This window comes from Leopardus geoffroyi, chromosome A1 (assembly GCF_018350155.1).
Source record: "Leopardus geoffroyi isolate Oge1 chromosome A1, O.geoffroyi_Oge1_pat1.0, whole genome shotgun sequence".
Classification (NCBI taxonomy): domain Eukaryota; kingdom Metazoa; phylum Chordata; class Mammalia; order Carnivora; family Felidae; genus Leopardus; species Leopardus geoffroyi.
In genome coordinates, this window is record NC_059326.1 from 72,604,645 (window position 1) to 72,618,208 (window position 13,564).

General features: G+C 37.4%; 1 protein-coding gene across 1 annotated transcript in view; it reads left to right on the forward strand.

Annotated features, from left to right (window-relative positions):
- The window catches only part of ITGBL1 (integrin subunit beta like 1), a 207,715-nt gene that overhangs the window by 171,173 nt on the left and 22,978 nt on the right, over positions 1 to 13,564 (forward strand). The window contains exon 8 of the mRNA XM_045481408.1: positions 11,965 to 12,081. Coding sequence (XP_045337364.1) covers positions 11,965 to 12,081 — 117 coding nt within the window. The remainder of the gene's footprint in view (positions 1 to 11,964; positions 12,082 to 13,564) is intronic.

A 13,564-nucleotide genomic window follows, 5' to 3' on the forward strand; every position in this document is an offset into this window, starting at 1 on the left:
GCATATAAGTAGTCAGTATTAAATTCTGTCTTGGGTCTTCCTGAGTTAAGAACACAAACTCTTAACTCTTATCAAAGATTCCCTTCTTAGGGAGCTAACCCCTGTCATGGCAGTGCCTTCCATTAGGGAATACTCTGACAAGTAGGATGTTATTTATTACAGTATACTAAGCTCTGCTTCCTTATTACTCTAACCTATTAATTCTGAATATGCTAATTGTGCTGTAAAATACCGAAGTTCAGTAAGTTTTCTATATTTATAAATTTTAAGTTTATTGAATTTCTAACATTTTTGGCTGTGCAATTCCCAGGCTCTGCATATGTTTGACACTGCATTATTGAAAAAATTGGCTTAAATCCTGAATATGATGTTAAAGAATATTTCCCAAAACTGAATGTAAAATGCGTGGGTCTGTATATGCATAATTATTGATAAGACTTTATTTTTAAAGAAAATTTAGCTACTTAGATACATTATGTCTAGAGTTTTACTTACATATGTTTAAATTTTAAAATATTTTTATTTTTAAACAATTTCAAACTTAGAAGACCTAAGAATAGTGTAAAGAGCTTTTTTACATGAACCATTTGAGGATAAATTGCTCACATGGAGTTCTGTCACCTTCAAATTTAAATGTACTTGTATATATACATTCTCATATTATGTATACACTTATATATATACACAATGTTTTTTCTAATGTTTTATGATTTGGTGAAATCAGTATTAGGAACCAAAAATAGTACAAAAAAGGCTATCATTAGGAAATATTGCTTTCTGGTTAATTTTTTCTAATTTTAAAAGCCTACTTTGTCATTCATGGAAAATGTATTATTTATTGTGACATAGATTTCATTGTTAAATTTGTTAAATAAATTTCCTAATTATCTCTGATGTGGGGAGAAAGTTCACAATTATTTCAAATCAATTTAATTACCACTGAAATGTGTATTAAGGAAGTGATATATTCACTCACACTTTGGAATTTTTTTTTAAGTGACAAAACCCAAGGATTTAATAGTGACTAGGGCCTGATTCCACACTACCCTTCCATTGCCCAAATAAAGTTTATTTTCAAGAAACTTTCTGTAAAAACATTTTTTTGATTCTATCAAACACAGCACTCTCACTGGTGAATGGCAGTTGTTGCCTATGACTACCCTATGGCATTTGTCCCATAGAGTCTTTCATGGTGAATTACAGTTGTATGTGTTTATTTATGACCTAGAATGGGATAATTAAAGTCAATACCAAGAAAAGGCCCAGATATGATAGGATTTATGTTTGCAGAATCTCCAGGTCTTGTTTCTGAAACAAGGTGCTATTCATTGTCCAGCTAATGGGTTCACCCACTCAGAAGAAGGAGATTCTTATTTTAACTGATACTGGGCACTTCATGATGGGTCACACTCATCAATTACTTAAGCTCCATATTTTTTAACCTCAGTCATTCACTGACTTTTCAAACCTTCGACCTGCTGCAGAAGGTTTCTGACTTATGTTGACAAATGAGTGTGATATTTCTCCCTAATTTATAAATGTCTTTGTTAGAAAGAAAAATGAATCTTGAGTAATTGTTATTTTAGAAACTATCTTAAGGTTGAAATAGTGCCATAATCTAATTTAGAAGCCTAATGGATGTCCTCAGTGATGCTTTGTTTGATACATTGGAAAATATTTAGGGAAAAGTGAGACCTGGTACACCAATTTCCCATTTTCAGTTTTAGGCACTTTAGGGCAGGCAACAGAAAATTATATTAGTTCTACGTTTGCTTAAATGTCTCATTTCCTCACATATTCCATGATTGATTACTCTAATCCTCATGTACTAAGACAGTACAAACAGAAGAATTGACATTTATCCATATTTTTAAAAGTCATGAGCAACTCTTCCTTGGCTGATAATTGTGATGTCAATGTGGCTTGAATTATGAGAAGTCTCACCTCCCATTTTGGGAGGTGAAACGTTCTTCTTCCCTTTCAAATGTCTGATGGGAGATTACTTCATTCTCACACACAAAATATTTGTACTCAGATGAAATGGTACAGAATATTATAGTTCTCAAGTGTTTAATTCCATCTCATAGAAATTTCAGGAGAACTTAGGATGCATTTGGCAGGAGTTTTTCTAGTGCAATCAGGTTGCTATGGTAAACCTATTATTTTAGGCAAAGGAGGACTGTGTTAGTAAAGTGCTAATCTCTTTTCTGTTTTATGTGAGCCTCTAATTACTATCTAGCTATTGAGCGTGTACTGCAAGTGTGGTTTTTACCATTTTAAAAAGTGAAAGAAAATAAGGTCATAGAGAGTGTGCCTGCTGTTACTGCACTAACAGGTGCATTTGAGAATATAGTGCTCTTCCTAGTTAATCTCATTCTGGATCAGGAAATACAGGTGTTTGTTTGTTTGTTTGTTTGTTTAGAGAAATGGAATAGGAAAGGAATGGATTTTATGTGAGTAATTGAGATGCAAGCCTCCCAACATGTTTTCTATTGTAAAAATGTAAGTAACATCTATTCTTTATTGAGCATTTACCTTGTGTCAGGCCTTGTCTTATGTACTTTATATGCACTACAACGTTTAGCATTTACAATAACATTGTTACCAGTTTTATTATTATTCCCATCACACGACCACAATAAATTAGGTTTAACTGATTCTTCCAAGGAATTACATTTAATGGTGGACATGCCAAGATTTGAATCTAAATTTATTTAATGTTGGATCCCATGCTTTTAGTTGTATCTGGGCCACAAAATGTATCTCCCTTTCTCTTTACCTTACTGACATTTAACAAACACTTTGAGACTTATTGCCACATCCAGGTCACCTTTATCAGAAACTTTTTCTAACCTTGTCAGGTGTGTGTGCTTGTATATTTCACCTTTAGTCCCTCCACTAATGAAAGTTTTTAAATGTTCTCCTTTATTTTGTATCTTCCGTATCTAGCATAATACTTAACCCATAGTTGATATTCAAAATGTGTTTGTTGAATGAATGAATGAGGGAGTGATCAAATTGGTACAGATATTCAAGGTTGATGAGCCCAGTTGAATCTATTCTTGAGCACGAACATGTTTTCTATGCGGTATAGTTTGAAGGAAGTGAGAATCATTCTCCACCTAAACACCTCAAATGTCAGCATATAAGGTAGAAATGACTTGTGTGTTTGGTTGTGTGTTGTGTTTTCAGTTATGGTCTCTGCAGATGTTTTCAGTCTTTGTTATTCAGGTCCATATATCTAACATGCGGTGTCTGAAAATTCCAGATTATAATCCTGCACAAATGCACAAGCATATTATTGGCAGTAATGGAGAAGATTCAGTTGGTCATTAGCATCTAATGCAGTATGGGTTTACCCATACTCTTCCTTAACTGTTAATACATGAGATGAGGGATTAGTGTCTATCTTGTTTATCTTTGTATCTCCTCATCTAGCATATAGTAACTAGTCACTGATGATTTGAAACCTGTGCCCTGTGGAGATGAGGCCTTAAAAAGAGAAGTTTGAAAAGAGTGAAGGGTAGGAGAAGGCAGAGTCTAAAGATTTAGAGATTTGTCATGGTTAAGATTGTATAAGAAGAGGAATCCAAGAAGAAAAGAAATTCCCGGAAGAAAGAGGGAGGGAGCAAACATGGTGTGTGTGTGTGTGTGTGTGTGTGTGTGTGTGTGTGTGTGTGTGGAGAGAGAGAGAGAGATACGGAAGAGGTTCGTTGGGGGACAAAGAAGGGAGTAGAGGATGAAGAGGAGGAATAGGAGGTAAAGGAAGAAGAGATATATAGTCTAAAAAATAAATGTCACCTTCACAGTTTCACATTGTTAGCTTTATATCAGTTTTGGGAAATCAGCTTCTAGCAGAGATAAACACCTTTTCTTCAGACAATGCTTGTAGATCTCTCTCCATTTTCATTTGGAAAGAGTCACCCAAACATCCCTAACTATTAAAAAGGACAACCAACAATAGTTCTATAAACAATTGAGGAATAAGAGTTGACTTTTCCATCCCTTCACACACTCTGTGACCTTGAGAGATAACCTGTTCACCCTGTGTCCTTGAGAAAGTAACATATTATCTCATTCTCAGAGACTCATTTTCCTTATCTGTAAATTGTAGGGCCAGTTGGACTTGATCATCCTCCATGATTTTCCATCTCTAACAATCTCCAATTTTATGAAATAAATGTGTATTTCTACCATAGCTGTGCTCTGGTAGTTAATAAGGATGAAAACTAGTGAGATTAATAAATAAGGAGTATTTTTTAGTTTTAAATTTTTATTTAAATTCTTGTTAGTTAACATATAGTATAATATTAGTTTCAGGTATAGAATTTAGGGATTCATCACTTACATACAACACCCAGTGTTCATCACAACAAGTGCCCTCCTTAATACCCATCACCCATTTAGCCCATCTCCCGCCCACCTCCTCCCTGGTAACCATCAGTTTGTTCTCTATAGATAAGAGTCTATTTCTTGACTTGTCTCTCTCTTTTTTTCCCCATGTTCATTTGTTTTGTTTCTTAAATTCTCCACAGGAGTGAAATCATAAGGTATCTGTCTTTCTCTGACTGACTTATTTCGTTTAGCATAATACACTCTAGCTCCATCCACATCATCACATATGGCAAGATTTCATTCTTTTTGATGGCTGAGTAACATCCATTGTCTCTGTGTGTGTGTGTGTGTACTCCCACCAATTCTTCTTTATCCATTTTTCGGTAGATGGACACTTGGACTCTTTCCATAATTTGGCTATTGTTGATAATGCTGCTATAAACATATTTATAAATAAATAAAGTTTTAATCTTTTAATTTCTAAAAATGTAAATGAGGCCATCTACCTTTTATAAAGGTATCAAGCTGCTCTTTTATTTCATCTTATAATTTAATGGTACGTAGTTATCCTATAGGTAGAAAGAAAGTCCTATTTTCTCTTTCTACTTTGGTATTAAAATAAAGGTATTTTATTTGTCTATTCCTTGAAGCATCTTGTGGGTAAAATCTAAAACACTGTAAATTAGGGTTTCTCCAGGCTATATCAGGTAAAATCTTATTAACTTGAAACTTTCAGAGCTTTCAAATATTTTAATGAACCAGGTGACTTCCCTTCAAAGTATAATTATTTTAAATTTGCAGTTTATTTCCATGAGATTTACTAAGAGATATAAATAATTTATGTTCATACTGATCATCATGTAGTATTTCTATTTTGAATGATCCATTTTGTCCTTAGTCTGTTTTTCTCATGGGTGTGCATTATTGGTAATTTATATATGAGCTCATATGTATGGTCATTTTTTTTGAGAGAGATAGAGAGAGCATGTGCTTGGGGGAGGAGCAGAGAGAGAAAGGTAGAAAGAGAAATCCCAAGCAGGCGCCACACTGACACCACAGAGCCCAACACAGGACTCAAACCCACAAACCATGAGATCATGACCTGAACTGAAACCAAGAGTCGGACGCTTAACCAACTGAGCCACCCAGGTGCCCCATATAGTTATTTTGTATTATGTTTTATTTGTGCAAATATTTTGTCTCCGTTTATTGTTTATGTGTCAGTCTTATGTTATTGTTGTTTTAAATATTGTTTATGGTAAAACTTGTCAGTTTTTTAGTGTTTCTGGTTTGTTGTCATGTTTTGGATAGTCTTTCCCACCCGAGGGTTATGAAAACTCCCACCTATATTCCTGTCCAGGATTTTATGTGTTAAACTTCTACATTTAAATGTTGAATACGTTGGGAATTTATTTAGTTGCAATGAATGAGTTAAGTAAAGGGTCTGATCTTTTTGCAACATTGCTCACTGGTTGTAGGAGACTTGTATGGTAAATAATCCATGATGCCCAAGAAAATATATAGCATATTAACTTATAACATTATGAATCGTTACAAAGTAGTAACATACAAAACCTTGACCTGGGTGCAAAAATAGAATAATTCCAGGATCCCAAGAGCTCCCACCCACCCCTCCTCAATTACTACCAACACCCTCCTCTGCAAAGATGACCATTATTCTCACTTTTAAGGTGTTCTATGCCTTTCTTTAAAAAAAAATTATTTTAGAGAGAGTTGGGGAGAGGGGCAGAGGGAGAGAGAGAGAAACAGAGAGACAGAGAGACACAGAATCTTAAGCAAGCTCCACGTGGAGCCTGACATGGGGCTTGATCCCAGGACCCTGGGATCATGACTTGAGCTGAAATCAAGAATCAGACACTCAACTGACTGAGCCCCCCAGGAGACCCTCTATGCCTTTCTTTAAAGTTTGCCTCCTAAATATATATCCCCAAACACTATGAAGTTTAGACTTGCTTGTTGTGTTGTGAAATATTTCAAACAATATATGTCATTTCGCGGCTGACTTCTTGTACTCTACATTATGTGTTGAAGATTCAAGCATGATGTGGCAAGTAGCAGTGTCTCCTTCACTCTAATTGTTGTACAGCGATCCCCTTAAGAATATAACTGACACTTATATATTCTGTCACTGATGGATATTTGAGTCTCCTTTGAGACTATTAGGAATAGTGTTGCTATGATTGTTCTGGAACATCTCCTGGTACAAATGAGTATAATTTTCTCCAGTGAATATGACCAAGAATTGAGTTGCTGGTTCATAGATTATGCATATTGACTTTACTAGATAATGCTAAGCAGTATTCCAGAATATTCTGCCAATTTATAACTGCACCAGCTGTAAAAATATGCCCTGTGTTTCCACGCCATTTTCAAAACTTGTTACAATCGGTTCTTAAATGTTTGCTCATGTGGTTGGTTTGGGATAGAATTTCAATATGGTTTTACTTTGCATTTCCCATTTGATTTAGAAGGGAGTATCTTTTCAAATGTCTACAGACCGTATGAGTTTTCTATTAAAACAAATATTAAAAATGTTGTCCATTCAGTTTTGTAATTATAATAGTAAATTTTGTCAATAATACTCAAAACAAGTGTGTAATATTTGGAAATATCATTCTCCAACACTGTTATTTGGAGTTAATGCCTTGTGAAATGAAATAGGATATAGAAGGATAGCAGAAATTACAGACTTACATATCCCTTGTTTAGAATTATACTCCCATATCTGATTAGGTGCTTCACACAAAACAGATCCTTCGTATTTGCTGAATTTCAGATGTGAAACAGTTTGGAATCTGTCAGTTTGGAATAAGTGCATGAGGGTTTTAAATTTTAACATGGTACTTACAGAAAAGTATACTCCAAGGCCAACATATGCACATGTTTAGCTCTCTTAGTGAGTGTAAGAAAACTTAAAGATGATATTAAAGTGAGGTGTATTTTATTTGTTAAAATGACTAGTTGTGCATAGCAGTATGAACTGCATTTTGTCAGTCTTGGAGTGTTTCTTTATTGCATGGAAGTGTCAAATTAGAAATGTTTAAGTAAAATCTTTTTAAATCAGAACTTCTAGATACCTGCATTAGGTCATTACTCTATGCTAATGTATAAGCCTTAAAATACAGTACATAAGGATTGCCATACCATGTATCATTGGACTGACTTTTTGTGTGCTCTTAAAGGTTATCTGCTTTTTAAAAATGTAATAGGAATGGACAGACTCAGTGTAAAGTTCACGTAAGCTTTGGTTGGGTGATATTGATGATGTTGGCTGAATTAATTTCTTCTCAGATGGTTATTTCTGTCTTTTCCATCTGTTCTTGAATTATCTTTTCAAAAATTACTCGGCTTATTTGTATTTCTTTGAGTGTATCTTTCTTTAGATTCTCCTCCAAATTAGTTATACAAAATGGCACTTATTAGTGCTAGACGTACAAACTTCCACTATCCTTCATTCTTACTTATGTGAATACTGATAGTCATTTGAGAAGCTACATTTATATCTCCACAACACTAAAACAGCCATTGAAATAATAATATCATTTAGCAAATAAAGGAAGGAGATTGGATTCAGTCTCTTATTGAAAAAGTGAAAGACAATAAATCTGTCAGTGTTTCCTACTCCATCAACAGAGAACTTTGCTGGCTGCCAATAGGTTATTAATCTCACTGTCAGCCTGGACCACAGAGAGTTCAGTATTTGTGGTCGATTCAAGCATGCGCTTATCTAGTATAAAGTTTACATTCAGTGATCTACTAGGGGTGTGTACAAATTACTGTGGGATCAGAGAGAAAGAAAAACTCATTGAGGTAACCCAACAGGGATGGCGAGGAAAGTTTCATAGAGGAGAGGAGATCTGAGTTGGCTGTTGAACATTGGATTGGAAGGTATAGAGAAAGTGGTAGAGTGCACAACAGAGAGAATAAGTGGAGCAAAAATCAGTCTCTGAACATGAGTGTACTGTGAACACTGGATGTGTACTGGGAAAGGTGAGTTGGACCAGGGGTGGAGAGCTCTGTTGAGGAATTTGATCTCTGCCCTGAAGGTCCCGTGGGACCATTAATTGAAAAAGGGTTACATAATCATAGACATGTTTTAAGAAAGTGGATCTGGGGCGCCTGGGTGGCTCAGTAGGTTGATCCTTGATTTGGGTTCAGGTCATGATCTCATGATCCATGAGATCAAGTCCCACATCAGGCTCCACACTGACAGCATGGAGCCTACTTGGGAATCTCTCTCTCCCTCTCTCTTTGCCCCTTCCCTGCTCATACTCTTTCTTCCTCTCCCTTGCTCTTGCTCTCTCTCACAATAAACAAATGAACTTAAAAAAAAAGTGGATCTTATGAAATTTCAAACTGGAAGGAGAAGAATAGTTTATTAAAAGAAAAAAGGAATCAAATATATCAAATATATACTTACATATTTGATATATATATCAAATATATATATATATATATATATATATATATATATATATATATATATAAGATTTGGTGACAGATCAAATGATGGTGACCTTCTCCTGATAACAGGATACAGGAAGAGAAGTAGGTTTGTGAATAAAGGTGATGGGCTTGCTGTGGGACATATTTCATTGATGTAACTGTGGGAAGCACAAATGAAGTTTTTCTGGCCAATTGGAAAGGCATATTTATTCTGGAGGAGACATTCTAAATTTAAGTTCTATCATTAAAGCTCATGTGTTGTGGGAATATTACTAAACTATTTACATGCAGTGATTGTTTAGTGCATCTGTTCAGTAAGTATCGATTCAAACATCATAAGGACATACAAGAAGGCAGTTGATTCTGCTGTATTTGTGAAGGTACATGAGTAGCAGGGTGCAAGTATCGTGGATTTGGTGACACTGGATATTGAAAGATGAGCAGAAATTTAACTGGCAAGTATATGTCTTGGTTGGGACTGGACTGAAGCTGTGAACTAAGACAGCAAAATAAGGCACTTTAATATGTGGACTGTATGAACAACTGACTCTTCATTAATTTTCTGTAATAAATTAGCCTGTCTTGATTTATGATTTTTTGCCTTTCCATATGAAGTTTCTATAGCCTATGAACTGTATTACAGCTGTAGCTATAAAGTAAGTCAGCTAACAGTTGGCTTAATATAGCTTTTTAAAACCCCAACAGATTCATGACCAAAAAAAAAACCCAAAAAACAAAAAAACACACCAAGAAATGCAGAGTGGCTAATTATTCTCCAATATTTGAAAAAGGATACCTGAATTATAATCTGCTAGGGAAAAAATGAACCTAGGGCTGAGTATGAACACTTTTCAGTGTAACTTTATAGAAGAAATACAAGACAGAAACTGTCCATAATGAAATAAATGAAACGTTGATATCCGAATCCATATGCCAGCATTTCTATCATCCTTTCCAGAGAGGCACAGAAACCAATAATGCATATCCGGGAAACTTCCCGAATGCCTTAAAATGTTAATAAATTATCACCACAAATACATATGCCCTCAAACTTAAAAATTGATGTTGATGTGATAACTGGACTGCATTCCCTCTCAGGAATAATGTGGTAGAAGGTTCCCATATCTGTCCATGCAGGACTAGTTAACAGTATGTGGTTGTGCTGCTGATGGTTCTGTGGTTAGTCTCTTTGTCCCCACAGTCAAAAAAATGGCATTTTTTTGTCATTCACACACACACACACACACACACACACACACACACACACACCCATGATGAGGGCGGATGTGTTTATGTACACCAGAAGGTAACTGGGGCTCAGGAAATCTGGGTTCTGGTACCAACCTTGCTAATGTCTACTTTGCTGGCCTTAGATAAATTATTTAGCCTCTGCTTGCATGGGCTTCCTCATCTATTAAGTACACTGCAGAAAGTCATGGATCCTCTTGACATTTTATAAAAAAATAAATGAGTGCTGGTGTATTTTTCCAAGGAGAGATCTGGGGTCTACCAGTTAGAGTTCTTGTCTGTGGACAACAGGAACCAACCTCATTAACTGGGATGGAAAAGGATTTTATTAGAAGGGTTTAGGTGCAGAGTACAAACTTGGACAACCAGTTCATGCAACAGCCCAGGGAAGCAAGGCCCTGCTGAGAACTAGCCCCTGCTTCCATCACTTTGGAACTGGGTGCCGAGTTCCTCCACTCGTGGACACTCATTTCTGTGCTGTTGCTCTTGCAAACTCTGCCACAGACCCTGTGCCTTTTCTTCCACTCTCAAGAACCAAAGCCCTGGCCAAGACTGTCTGGTGTGTCCCTCTTCTGTCCACCAGTGCGTAGGAAGAGGGAGTATCCCTGGAGAAGGGGAAGAGCTCTGCCTCCTGCTGAACCTGGACCCATCTCCAAGTAGGAAGAGAGACAGGTTGAAGGGCAGCCAGAACAACACTATCTCTTGCAATGTCTTCCACCAGATTCTCAAAGGGACCATGACCCCCACCTCTGCTGCCAGAAAAGATTATGAATCACTGCATTAGATTATCTTTAATTACAGCTCTAAAATTATATGATTCGAAATACTAATTTTCCTTTCTTCCATCATCTACCAACTCAGAATTTCTTTAACAAGATACAAACGCAGCAACAGAATGACTAACAACATTGCAGGGTCAGCCCCGAAGCATCTTATGATCATTTCAGTGGGTGTGTAATTATGATGGTTGGGCTAATGACAGAGAGGAACAGATGTCTTGGAGTAGTCACCCAGCTGAATTTCTGCCAAACCAGCACCGATTCCTCAGACAAAGGGAAATTTTCTTTCTTGTATAGCCTCCCGGTGCTGCGTTGAGTATATTAAAATGCAGTCTGGCTTCATGGCTAAGTGCGCAAAGTTTAAGGTTAATAAGAATGGATATAAATTTTGAATCTCTTCTTTATGAGCTGGTTCACCGGGGAAAGAAACTTGGCGTCAGTATGTGTCTGTTTCCTGTTTAGTAAAATGATAGTAATAATGCTGGTCAGTGTGTGGTATGGTGAAAACAAAATGATGGAATTCAAAGAATTGCAGTGTTTGACACGTAGTTACAGCTCAAGAAATAATGATGAAAGGAATTCCCAAACTTTGAATCCAACTCATTGCAAAGACGGCTTATACTTTAAAATTTCAAGTCAAGAATAATACTGGTATTAAGGTCGTGCACTTTGATACGTGGTCCCTGTTAAAATGAGTTCTATGAATTACAAAATTGATGCCCAATTGTCAAAAAACATCACCTCGAAATGTACCTATGAACATCGTTTGCTTATGTGGCCGATAGAGCCCCAGTAACATTACATAAAATATTTTTTTTAATGACAACATTATCCTAAGTTATGTCAAAATATGTATGATTTGGTATCATCAGACTAAGTGGAAGATGAAACGCCCAGAGGGTTTAATAAGAGAATTCGTCTTGAAAGCCGAATGAAACAAAAGCGTCACTCCAGCTCCCGGCCTCCTCGGCACTTGGTCTTGGTCTTGCCGGAGGCGGTAAGAAAATTATCTGTGGAACTATTTCCAGGCGCAGCAGGAACAGGCTTCATGGTGTGTTAGTTGTTTGTATCCTTTGGAAGCCTGGCCGATTCCGTGACCCTCCTAACAAGTGTGCCCTCCCTGTGCGTTTTGCAGGTAAATGCGAATGTGGCAAGTGCACCTGCTACCCTCCGGGAGACCCCAGGGTGTACGGCAAGACGTGTGAATGCGACGGCCGCCGCTGTGAAGGCCTGGACGGCACGGTCTGTGGGGGTAAGAGCTTCTCACAGCTTCGCGGCCAGCTTTGCCTGCCTTTCTTACCCTTCTTCTTCTTCTTCTTCTTCTTCTTCTTCTTCTTCTTTTTACCAAAGGAAACTCTGTTAAAAAAAGAAGATAAGATAACCTGAAGGCAATATACAAGTAGACCTAAAAGCATTACACAATTCGGTTTGTAATGATCTTTATTTTCTTGGACTCTTGACTTAGGGATATGTGAAAATACGCAGCCCGCTGGTCACAAAAGGTTGTTGAGATTATGCTAAATCTTGTGAAGATAGTGACAGGTTTTGCTGCACCTGCTCAGTTAGAAATGACGTTTCTTGCTCTGCTAATAAAAACTGGTAGGGGAAGCATGTATTACCTGCAAACGTGGGGGTAAAATCACACTCTACTTACAAAAGCACAAAAGATAGACATTCCATTTCCATGATGGCTGGGAAACCCAACAGGAGCTCACCGAAGGTAATAATCTGCAGAGCAAGGGGGACACAGGGAGAAGCCAGGCAGCAGAGGGAGTGCAGCACAAATGAGGGTCCTCGAGGGCGAACGTGACAGTGTCTAGCCGAGCTTCGTGCAGCCAAGGGAATGGGCCAACCCTCATTGTCCTGTTTCAGTCTTGCAAGACTTCATGTTGTAGAGATGATGCCTGGAGACTGCAGCTCCGTTCAGGTGTCCAGAACCAGCAGATAATGATTGTAATGTGATTGGGTGCTATTATCAGGGAAGAACCAAAATGCACAGACAGCTCACTGAAGGCGGGGACACCATCTACCTGGCATCCCTGTGTGTCTTTCTCTCTGTTCTCTCGCTGGCCAACTATAACACACTGGCGATTTGAAAAAACATCCTTTGTTCTTTCCTTTCTCTGTGAGCCAAGGGAAGAGGCCCTTGCACAGCCCCAAGAGATTGCTCCTGCTTTCTGCAATTCACAGATGCGACAGGGAGTGAGGTTAGAGGTGTCAGTGTCCCAAAACTAAAAAGTGGCAGAACCCAGGATGTGGGCTCTGACGTTCAGTTCACAGATCTTTCTCGATACCACAGTTTTCCCCAGGGTGACATCAAACTGTTTGGACTTTTTGGCAATATTATTTTTAGTTTAGATTTTTTTTTCTTCATTGGTATCAGTTACCAGAAATATCTAAATTGGTTATAGTCTTTTTATTTTTCTGGTAAGTGCTCTATGTTTACTAACTCATTTAATTATTTTTTTTAAGAATCTTTATTTATTTTTGAGAGAGAGAGAGAGACAGGATCCCAACCAGGCTCTGAGCTGTCAGAGAAGGGCCCGACATGGGGCTTGAACTCATGAACTGTGAGGTCATGACCTGAACCAAAATCAGGAGTTGGACACTTAACCGATTGAGCCACCCAAGTGCTCCCTAACTCATGTAGTTCTTACAATGGTATCTAAAGCCCCTACAAAGAACCACATACGCATCTTTGCTCTTATTATTAGCATTGTCATATCTCTGACATG